Below are 11,496 nucleotides of genomic sequence, written 5' to 3'. Positions count from 1 at the left end.
TCCGCCCTCGGCCCCCTCGTCGCAGAAGTCACCTCCCACCCTGCCCTTTTTGCCTTTTCGGAAATTATCGATGTCCCTAATGTTCTTCAGGTTCCCATGTTTCTATTTATTTATTGTGGAAGTTTCATTTTTCTGTGTATATTTTGGTGGTGTAGTTTCTGGATTTGAGCAAAGGATGTATAATCAGAATTTTGTTGCAGCCAAAGTCAAAATAAAATTGTTGATTGTTATAGGGTCTTGTTTCATATGCATTTGTTTTTTTACTGTGGAATATGTGCAGCTTGAAGGAACTGAAAATTATGTCTACCTCGATGTGCTTCGATTGTTTGCACATGGCACATGGAGTGATTACAAGAGTAAGCACATTGCACATCAGCAGAGTCGGGTCGCAGAGGAAGGAAGGCAACGCGTTGATGCTGTCGTTTGGGATAAACCCATCAGCTGAAATATCCAAAGGGGCTTCCGACGGCTCGTCGTCTCAGGTCTTATCTGCAATGCTTCCTTTCGTCGTTGCTGCTCTGGCTCAGCCGTCAACGTTCACTTGGTAAGTTCTGGTTTTCTTGAATTTTTATTGGGTTTTGAATGGTCGCAAGTCGAGTTCTTGTGGAATTAGCAACTGGGATTCTGCTTATGTTTTTAGGTTTATAGCAAGTCCAGTCCAAGTTGGCTTATTTTATACATGAATACTTTGAATACTTTGTTTTTACTGATCGAGTTAACATGAAGCTAGAGAGGAAACAAAAAGCAACCGGATTTGATTATTAGGTGATCGTAGGGTTTTATTGCAGCCCTTAGGAATTTATTCAAAATGAATGTAGGATAAAAATTGTGTGATGGTAGAACTTAATTATTGAGTATGGGTTTATTGATAAATTTTAGTTTTATTCTTAATTTCATCTTGTACTTGATGGTAATTATGCATTAGGATAAAATAGACAATTCACATTTAGAATTTAAGTTGGGTGTAGAAAGAGGTTAGATGGGTTCAAATAAAATTTTCCTAAGGGTAATGTTGGAGAGATTGCATATTTATACCACATTGATGTACCATATGATGTAATAAGTAATACAAATAACCAACAGTCTAACATCTAATGAGATAAACTCATTACAAGACGTGGTATGTACACAGCCATATCACAATATGGTACAACAATGTAATATAAACGTGTAATCTCTCTAGTATTTCGCTTATTTTTTTATTTATATTTGTTAATAGAAACAATATCGTTGAACCTTAAGAAGGATTACACTCAACATCATGTGGGTGAACATATTGAATGCTGAGCAGGCTCCTCGTATAATGCTACATAACTACCAAATATGGGTAAATTCCAGCTCCTGCCCATGGGAAGCCCATACTTTGCTTGCACATGAGCTACTTAATGAATTGGAATTAATTGTGGGTTCCTCTAGGTCTTTCTAATATTGTTTACTAATTGTTGCGGCATATCAAGTGACTTTGCATAAAAACTTTCATAACATTGACACGGTTATAACACTATTGTGTCGTTAATTGTCAATCATGCAACACAACGTGTAAATTCTTTTTACATAACATTTGTGTGATTGGCATGAGACACCACGCATGCCATAGAAGTTGGTCTTGAACATAGAAGAAAATATCGATAATATCAGCGAAATATCGCCGATATTATCGTTTTTTTTCATATAACGATATTTCACGAGTATTCCTTTAATCATCGCTAATATATCGCGATAATATCGATATTATCGCGAGATGAACCTAAAAATATTTGAAAATTTCTGAAAAGTCTCAAACACACCACGCATGCCATAGAAGTTGGTCTTGAACATAGAAGAAAATATCGATAATATCAGCGAAACATCGCCGATATTATCGTTTTTTTCATATAACGATATTTCACGAGTATTCCTTTAATTATCGCTAATATATCGCGATAATATCGATATTATCGCGAGATGAACCTAAAAATATTTGAAAATTTCTGAAAAGTCTCAAACATGCACATAGAGGGATTCAAACCCCTCCCATCTAACTCCTTCAGCGCCTTGACCACTATACCACTTATGTTTTTGTGAAAACATGCTAAAATATTTATATATATGGTTTTGTTTTGAATTCTTTTTGCAAGAAACAAATTTGCACATATTCCAAATTTTTTGTGGTATTATATTTTAAATTGTGTCAATTAATTACTTAGTCAATGGCATGTGGTTTTTAATTTTTCTATTTTTTATTTGGTCACTTACATGTAGGGTTGGAAAAAATTCCCGAAAATCCCAAACCAAACCGAAAAAGTCCCAAACCCAAACCGAAAAATCCCAAACCAAAACCATCCCGAAGTTCGGGAATCCCATCCCGAAAAATACCGAAATTTTCGATATGGGATTGGTTTCCAAATCCCATTTGTTTGGTAATCCCGAAATCCCGAAAAATACCGAAGTATTCGGTTTCCTATTGACTTTTGGATTTCGGTTCTTGAAAGCCATTGCCATGGTTGCTGACTACTCTTCACAATACACTTACTCTACACATAGAGATGATGAAGATAGTGAAAATTTTGAACCTCATAGGAACTCTATGTGGTACTTAGTCACTCATGTATCTTACCATGCAATGTATAAAGTGTAAAATATTGTACTAATTCATTATATATAAATGATTATGGTGTGTTTAAACTTCTTTCATTAATTACTACATATTTTCTACACTCACAATGTTTGCCAGCTCGCTATATAATCAACTTAAATCAGTTAAATCCATCATGCAATGCATTTCCTTCCAAATTTTTGTGATAAACTAATAGATAATTGACTAAATAAACATTCTGCAAAGTTTCAATAAAAATTTCCAAGTTTTTCTTACAATTTCCGTGGTTTCCATATTATTTTTATCGATATCGATAATATCCCGATATTTCCATCGATATTTCCATCGATATTTCCGTGTTTTTGGACTACCGATATTTCCGATATCATCGATATTTAATACCTTGGTCTTGAGAGAAAAATTTGATAAACTAAGTTCATTTGAGCAACACATATACATGTAATTAACAATTAAAGGCTCTAGCATGCTTATATGCATTCAAAAACAAAACTTAACTCATGAAATTCAGAGTCTAGTAGTTAGTCAAAGACTCAACTCAAATTCAAAGCAAAGTGAGTTGACTTTATATTTTTGTAGGTCCTCTTTGCAGAAGTAAATGATAGTCACCCAAAGTGAGGTCCTCATTCCCTTGCTCATAGCTTCTTGTATCCATGAATATGGACGAACTCCTCTTTGTTTCTTGGCTCCTTAGATCCATGTTTTGGATTTGGATGGTTGAAAGGATTCTCCAATGCAACTTGTTGATGCACAAAATCAGTGAGGACTTTGGTATAACAGAAAGTGTTAAGTTTGTGACCTTCGTTAGATTGCTTCGGTCACTAGTGTGGATAAGTATGTAAATGGATAGAGACAGGGAAGCAAACACAAGATATACGTGGTTTACCTAGATTGGCTACGTCCACGGAGTAGAGGAGTTCTCATTAATTGTGAAGGGTTTACACAAGTACATAGGTTCAAACTCTCATTTAGTCAGTACTAGTGAATGATTTAGTACAAAGAACATTAGGAAATATTGAGGGAGAATGATCTCCTTTTATAGAAGAGAGTTTTTAGTTTTGTTCTGACATTGACACGTGTCGTGTTGTGATTGGCTTCTGATGTTGACACGTGTCGCGCTATGATTGGCTTTTGATATCGACATGTGTCGTGTTGTGATTGGCCTCCTGGTTTGAGAGAAACTCTTCTGGATCCTTGATGGTATAACGTTGACCGGTGCTCAGTAGTTTTGGGATTGGTCAAGTATGGTACAAACATAACTAAAATAGGAGGCCTTTAGTTTTCAGAGTAAATTATAGTAATGATCTCTTAATTTTAATCTAAGTGGAGCAATGATCCCTCAACTAAAAATTCATTATCATTGGTCTCTTAACTCATCAAAACGTGCAACTATGATTATTTTCGTCAACTCCATTAGAACTTCCGTCAAAATAGTCACATGTCATGCACTTGAGGCTAAATCAAGGGGCACAATGAAAAATCAAATAAGAAAAATTGTATCAATGATCCATCAACTGTAATCCAACTAGAGAAATGATTCCTCAAATTTAACTCAATTAGAGCAATGGTCCCTAACTTTAACCCAATTATAGCAATGGTCCCTAACTTTAACCCAATTATAGCAATGGTCCTTTCAACATAACTTATTTTGACAGAATTCTGAAGGAGTTGACGAAAATGACTATAGCTACACGTTTTAATGAGTTAATAGACTAATAATAATGAATTTTAATTAAAAAACTATTGTTTCAATTTAATTAAAGTTGAAAGATCATTATTACAATTTATTACATTTTTTTACATAAACAACGAATGAGGAAGAAGATGAGTGTGCATCCCAGTCATAAATTTAATACCCGTGCAAGACGTTGCATATTTATTGGCCACGCTCTTGGTCAAAAAGGTCTGCTTTATAATTTGGTCAAAAAGGTTACCCTGCCACCCTAGTGGAGGAACCACAGCACCCCACACGGTCTGCTACTTGTGTCCATCTGATTTGGATCCTCTCCTGAGCCAATGGAGAGGATCATCCTGACCAACCATTATGGACTGTTAGATTTTTATCCAACGGTTATAAAAAGGGAGTTCCTTTAAAGTTATAATAATTATAACCGTTGGATAAAAATCCAACAACCCATAATGGTTGGTCAGGAAGATCATCTCCATTAGCTCAGGAGAGGATCCAAATCCTCAGTCATAAATTTAATACCGTGTAAAACGTTGCATATTTGTTGGCCACCCTCTTGGTCAAAAAGTCTGCTTTATAATTTGGTCAAAAAGGCTATCCTGCCACCCTAGTGGATCAACCACAGCACCCCACACGGTCTGCTATTTGTGTCTATCCCACTCATAAATTTAATACCCTTGCAAAACGTTGCATATTTTTTGGGACATTGATCCTTTTCGGATTCATACATCCTAATCTTAAGGATTTATCAATCTGGATCATTAAAGGTTGATTCAACAGTTACAAATACGAGCTTATTTTAAAATTATAATAATTTTAATCTTTTGATCAAATTTCAATAATATAGATTAATGAATTCTTAGGATTTGGATTCGACGAATCCATGTCCCATTTGTTGACCATAGGGGTGGGCACGGTTTGGTTCGGTGTGGTTTTGAGTGAAACCAAAACCGAAATCACAACTTTTTGTGGTGCGGTTCGGTGCGGTTTTAAAGTCAAAACCGATCGGTTCGGTGCGGTTTCAAACGGTTTAAGTTTGGCTTTTTAGAAAAAAAAATCTACAATTTAAAATTTATACTTATTTACACATACCACAGTCTCATTTTCCACACATACATTAATTAACCACCCACATGAGAATTCTTTTCTTTACTCTAGCTAGCTAATTGCACAGATGATAAACTCTTGCACAAGTGATAAACTCTGTGAGCAGGAAAAAGTACCCAAATGAAGTGCTGCAACTTATTACTTGATTAGAGATTCGGTCTTGTATCTCTCCTTCTGTGACTACTCTTATTTGATGCTCATTGTTCCTTTTGAGTTTTCATTTGCATTTCTGATTAATATATTATATAGGCTATCATTCTAAACTTGAAAATTAGGGTTCTAAGGATATAACTGTGACAAAGTTTTCTTCTTTTCCTGTAAAGAAACATTGAGATGCCAAGCTTGATGAGGGATATAACTTGGAAAAAATAATCATTATTATGACATGTACATACTAAATGTATGGACTCTAACAAACAACTAATTAAAACATGGCATATAATTTGAGATACGGTTTCGGTTTCGGTGCGGTTTTCAAAAGCCAAAACCAAAACCAAACCGTTTCCTACAATGCGGTTCGGTTTCAAAACCGCAAAACCAAATCGTTCGGTGCGGTCCGATTTGGTTCATGTTTCGGTTTCGGTTTTCGATTTCAAGTGCCCACCCCTAGTTGACCACTCTCTTGGTCAAAAAGTTTATGCGCTTTATAATTTCGTCAAAAAGGCTATCCTGTCACCCGAGCAGATGAACCACAGCAGCCCACACGGTCTGCTGCTACTTCCCTTGCCCTCACGTCATCCTCACGCAATAATGCCTATGCACTTATGTAAGGATTCGATGTCTACCAATCACTCTACTTCTAACAAGTAACAATTTAATCTCTAGTTTTCAAAACAAACAAAAAAGATTCATATTGTTTCTGTTAATTAAAATTCTAAACAATATTCAGTCGAATAATTAGCTTCGGTTACTAATCAATCTACTTTGTTTGGCAAGTTTTCGTATCCCAAACTCCAAGCGAGGAGAAAAACTAGGGTTGGGATGGCATGCCATACGGAAAGATAAGTCTAAGTGAAAAATAAATTCTAATTAAAAGTTTAAAACATACAAAATAACCAGTTGAAGCTCACAACAAATGATAGTGCTCTAATTATTATCACGGCTTATAGCTTAAATAGTAAAAATAAGAACCGAAATCAAGCTCTTGGTGTGTAGAAATGAGTTAGAATTTGGTAAGTCCGGTGCTCGATTGCCTTCTAGGCTTCTACCGTAACCAAAAATAAAATTTAATAAATGATAAACAATAATCGGCATCTATTGCTTAAACATGGAGTGGAAACAAATTTCTTTTGTTTGGTGCCAAAATGAAATGGTTATCAAAATATCCCTTTAGGTTTGAATCATTACACATTCAATACGAATCTACATATCTGTCATATACGTTTTACTCTAATTCAGCAATTGCTTCTCGCTCTAGGCGTCTTGCATTTCTAGTTGTAGGACCTGTAGGCATGAAGGGATTAGGCGGCATGGTCAAGCTTTCTCCTCCTCCTCCTTCTAACATCTGAACGGCTGTTTTCATGGAAAGACGATCCGACGGGTGCCATTGGATACACCATAACCCTATAATAGCAAGTTTCTTTGGAATTTTACCATCTTCTTCTTGCCCAATACGGATTCGTAGGTCATCCCCTTCCTCTAGAAGATTGTAAATCCACTGTGGATAGTAGATTTCATTTGTAGTGTTCTCCGTGGTTGAACCAATATTCTTCCTTCCTCCTACCATCTCAAGCAGCAGCATTCCAAAGCTGTAGACATCTGCCTTGTAAGACACATTTCCGAAATTCCTGGAGAACACTTCAGGTGCAATATAGCCCATGGTCCCCCTAGCTGTAGTTATGGACACCAAGCTTTGATCCTTGGAACATAACTTGGCCAAACCAAAATCAGAAATTTTTGGAGTGAAGTTTTGGTCTAGCAACACATTATGGGGCTTGATATCGAAATGCAGGATTCGTAGATCGCATCCTTGGTGAAGATATTCAATTCCTTTGGCTATGCCTAGGGCAATATCTTGCAGCTTATCCCAACCAAGAAGTGAATTCTTACTATCTGCAGATGAAATAAAATCCTGCAGGGAAACAAGAGCTCGTACAAATCCATCAGCACAAAATCCAACCAAGCGAGCCACGTTGACATGGTGGATATGACCCATCGTTCGCACTTCATTTACGAACTCTTCCCCATCTCCCTTTGAACTGTTGAGGACTTTGACAGCAATAAAGAATTCAGAAGAGAGCATTCCTTTAAAGACAGTTCCATAGGCTCCTTCGCCCAACTTGTCCTTGAATTGATTTGTAATCCTCTTAATATCTGCGTACGAATACCTGCTTGGTTTGAGTGCTTTATAATCCTCCAAGAATCTTTCAATTCTTAATCGACTCTCTTTTTCCTTCCTATCAGTGCTATATACCCGATATGCTGCAATCATCAGTAGAACAAGAAGCAAAGCACCCAGAATTCCACCTGTAACCACTAATTTCCATGTGTTGCCTGTAAAAGAATTGCAAATTAAATCGAGACTGACAATTAATATCCTCAGAAAAATGGATCGGACAACATCCTTCAAATAATAATTACTCAGACATAAATGTAACGATGTTTAAAACTAGCAATGAATATAATGTTCTCCTTACTTGGTTTCCTCACGCGTTGACATTCAATTTCACTGTTGGTGCCATTGTTCTTCCATCTACACATCTTTCCCTCCGCTTCACATTCTGTACAATTTGGTTTTGACCATTTGAATTGAAGAACAGAACCATTACCCTCCCAATTGCCAGATAAAACATCATACATCTTTGAACAAGATTGTAGATTCTCGAAGAGATTTTCTAATTGATATGTAGAATCAAGGGCATAAATTCTGCTGCCAGGGTCACCGAGGCAGTGGACTTGATACGCATATGTATCTCTTGCAACAGAAGTAGGACAACTGAATAAGGTTAAGTTTCTGATGAAAGAATATGACAAGTTGTTACTTGGGGGAGACACTAGGATTTCCTGACGCTTGTAATCTATGTTTGTGACTTCGACAGGCTTCAGCAGCAGGCAATCACTTGGGGGATACACTTGGATTTCCTGACGCTTGTAATCTATGTGTTTGACAAATAATTTTACTAGTATTTGCTGCTCATATCTTACATTGCATTCAAGCCCAGGATTTCCACAATGATGTTTGCGGCTGATGCGCAATGGGAAATGGATAGCTGCGCCTTGATCATCGCTACACTTGGATTCCAGGCACGCATGGCTTGCTCCAACTAGTTTGAAGAAAACCAGTAACAATATGCAAAAGTAAGAGATGATCAATTTCTGCATTTCTGAGCTAATAAGAACAAAAATAATGCGCAAGGATTTTTCTATTGTGTAATTGAGCAGTGATATACACGTAGTAATTATATGGTGTTATCCATTGACGACAGAGAGAGAGAGAGAGAGAGAGAGGGAGAGAGCATTATGATACACAATTCTGTCTTCGCCGTTGACTGACTCTGTCAAAAACTATTGACTGACTTTTCTCTGGGATATTTGAAGTCCTTACTGCGACTCCACGGAAGGTTATTTAAGACCACCTATATTATAATACTGCTTGGTGTTCTCTCTCTCTCTCTCTCCCCTATGGAAATTAGTGGAGGCAGGTTCTTCGCCTTAATTTTAGCCTTCCTTCCTATGCTTTTTAAGCGAAATTTATGGCGCTAAGGAAAAATATAGCGCTAAGGAGAATGATAGAAGTAGTTTGGTATTGCTTTGTTGTCCTTGCCACCGACAGACCCACATGGTCGGGCAACCCATGCCTCCTGCAACGTCTCTTCCCCTTGGACATGCATGTGGACATGTCATCGACTTTAGGTTTAAGATTTTGTTTGTAGCGCCTTGGGCGGGTTAAGTAGATTGTGTTATTGCGGTGATTTGTTTGTATCTCTTAAGCGATTTATTTAGCCTCATTGTCGATGGCTTTAGAGCAACTCCAGCGGAGGCTGGTTGCTCGGGCGACAGGCGAGGACAAAGGGCCCGAGGGCCGGTGGAGAGAGGTCCAGCCGTGTGGAGGTTGAGCGACAGTGAGAGCCCGAGCGAAGGGGGGGGGGTGGGGAGTCGATGGGCATGTGGCCCGAGGGCTTTGCAATTTTTTATTTTTTTTGTGTCAGAGAGAGAGAGAGGGACCAGAGCTTTTGCAATTTTTTATTATTTAAACAAACAAAAAAAACTATTATTTTAATTGCTTATTGCTAGGGGGAGGGTTCCAAGGATGAAGATGTAAATGGCAATTACTGTTCATTAATGGTAATTACTATTCATTTAAGGCAGTTACTGTTCAATATGGTGGATTGAATAGTGGATTGCCAGGGGGTAGGGCTCCATGGATGGAGTTGCTCTTATGTTAGGGTACGGGTGTGAGGATTGTCGTGTCTGCCGTCCTTGTGACAGTTTTATCCGGAATCTCTGTTTATAATGGTCTATTGTGGTAGCCGTAGAGCGTTTACAAAATGTTTGCAAAAAATTTGCCATGGAGAAATTGTAGCCATGACACCTCTTGTATTTGGTTGTTTTTAGTAATAGAATACTCTATCGCTTCTGTCAAAAAAAAAAAAAAATAGACGCACAATGTTATTAATCATGTTTTCTCTTCTACATGTTTCTTTTGTCCAACAAACATACACTAAATCAGAAAAAAAAGGTCTTCCAAATACTACATTTCTACAATGAACAGTTAGTTACATGTAAATGCAAAGAGAGAACAATCTGGTATAGTACCATGAGAAAGTAATTAACACCGAAATCATCATATTCAGCCTTGCCTATTGTTAAACCTTCAAAAGCACAATATCTATAACAAGGAACTAACACCAAAGTCCATAAAAAAAACTGAAAAATTGTGTTACAGATCCAACCAATACACAATTCAATCGGAAGAAAAAAAGCACAGCAAACATATGACTATCATAAAATAAAAATAACTAGCAAAATTCACAATTGGCATAAAGAGTATACCCGAAAAGCTAAAATAATTCAAGAAAGAAGAGAGTAGAGACGCTGACCTAGAACAAAAGCAAGAGATGATGCAAGAGCCGAAAATCCCTTCGAAGATTGGAGAGTTAATAGAGTGAAAGATGCAGCCCTAAACCCCTTATCAGGTTTTATCATGAAATTTGGCGCCCTAATAGTAAAGTTTGGTGCTCGCAAGATTTTTCCGCATATGAATTTGTGATTCTTGTTGTAGTTGGAATTGTGAAATTACACCTATTTAACGAAATTAAAATCGGGAATCTTCATCCCCTATTTCAACTTTTTCCCCATAGAAATTGTCTTTTCCGTACTCTCAAAACACGACTCGGAATTTGACACACGAAGCATGAGATAAACAAAGTGGGGAAACACTATTTCTCAAGAGTAAAAATTAACTCTAATTTTCTATCTTTCACGGCTATACTAACGTGAGTTTATATAAAACCTAAGATACTGGTTGATTAAGAGATACAAACATTCATCTATTAGATGATACCGTTTTACCAAGGAATGCCTTGATCCCTTTTAAACGGTTATGGGGTTTTCATTCAATATTTTGAATTAAATATTATAATTATTAATATTATAATATATAAATTCCAACAATCCCCTACATGAATGAAAAATTAGGAAGAATTTGAGAGTACAGGCGGACAAGATATGCATCAGGAGAGGTGTCTTTTGGACTTGAACCTACCCTAGTGAATACTTATCGGATTTACTTGGTGACGCAGTGGATATGGAATCTTGAACTGTTCACCGCAGCAGTAAACCGAGACAATAAGCAACATACATCCCTAATCCTAATATATTCTGGTTCATACGGTTGTGTTTATTTTGGTCATGAACAAATCTCGGATTCATGAGAGCTTTAGAGAATTTAGCCATCTCATTCTCACAGAAGCGACCCACTTCTATTCTCACATAGGTAACCACTGATAAAAAATAGTCTGCTCTATTCCTCTTATTTATAAGATATCACTGTCATTAAGTATAAATATACACCCTAAAACTTCTGCAGACAACACACTTCTTCCATCATAGGAATGAGGTATATAGTATGTTAACTTCTTTGAATCATGCCCAACTAGTTTGCCTATTG

The 11,496-nt window shown here is 36.9% G+C and overlaps 1 protein-coding gene across 1 annotated transcript; it reads right to left on the bottom strand.

Moving 5' to 3' along the window:
* Positions 1–6,657: 6,657 nt before the first annotated feature.
* LOC103407699 (rust resistance kinase Lr10-like) lies at positions 6,658–9,087 on the bottom strand. Its single transcript, XM_029094373.2, has 2 exons — positions 8,024–9,087; positions 6,658–7,880 (listed from the first exon to the last, which is right to left on the bottom strand). The coding sequence occupies exons 1-2, from the start codon at positions 8,706–8,708 to the stop codon at positions 6,772–6,774; spliced, it is 1,794 nt and encodes a 597-aa protein (XP_028950206.1). The 5' UTR covers positions 8,709–9,087; the 3' UTR covers positions 6,658–6,771.
* Between the last annotated feature and the right edge of the window lie 2,409 nt (positions 9,088–11,496).

This window comes from Malus domestica, chromosome 02 (genome assembly GCF_042453785.1).
Source record: "Malus domestica chromosome 02, GDT2T_hap1".
Classification (NCBI taxonomy): domain Eukaryota; kingdom Viridiplantae; phylum Streptophyta; class Magnoliopsida; order Rosales; family Rosaceae; genus Malus; species Malus domestica.
This window is presented reverse-complemented; position numbering and strand designations above follow the sequence as displayed.

What these genes read in the sequence shown, in the direction of transcription:
- LOC103407699 (XM_029094373.2), bottom strand. Translation starts at nt 8,708, where the DNA reads ATGCAGAAATTGATCATCTCTTACTTTTGCATATTGTTACTGGTTTTC. An exon ending in TCAACGCGTGAGGAAACCAA is followed by an intron (nt 7,881 to 8,023) that starts GTAAGGAGAACA and finishes ATTCTTTTACAG; the next exon opens with GCAACACATGGAAATTAGTG.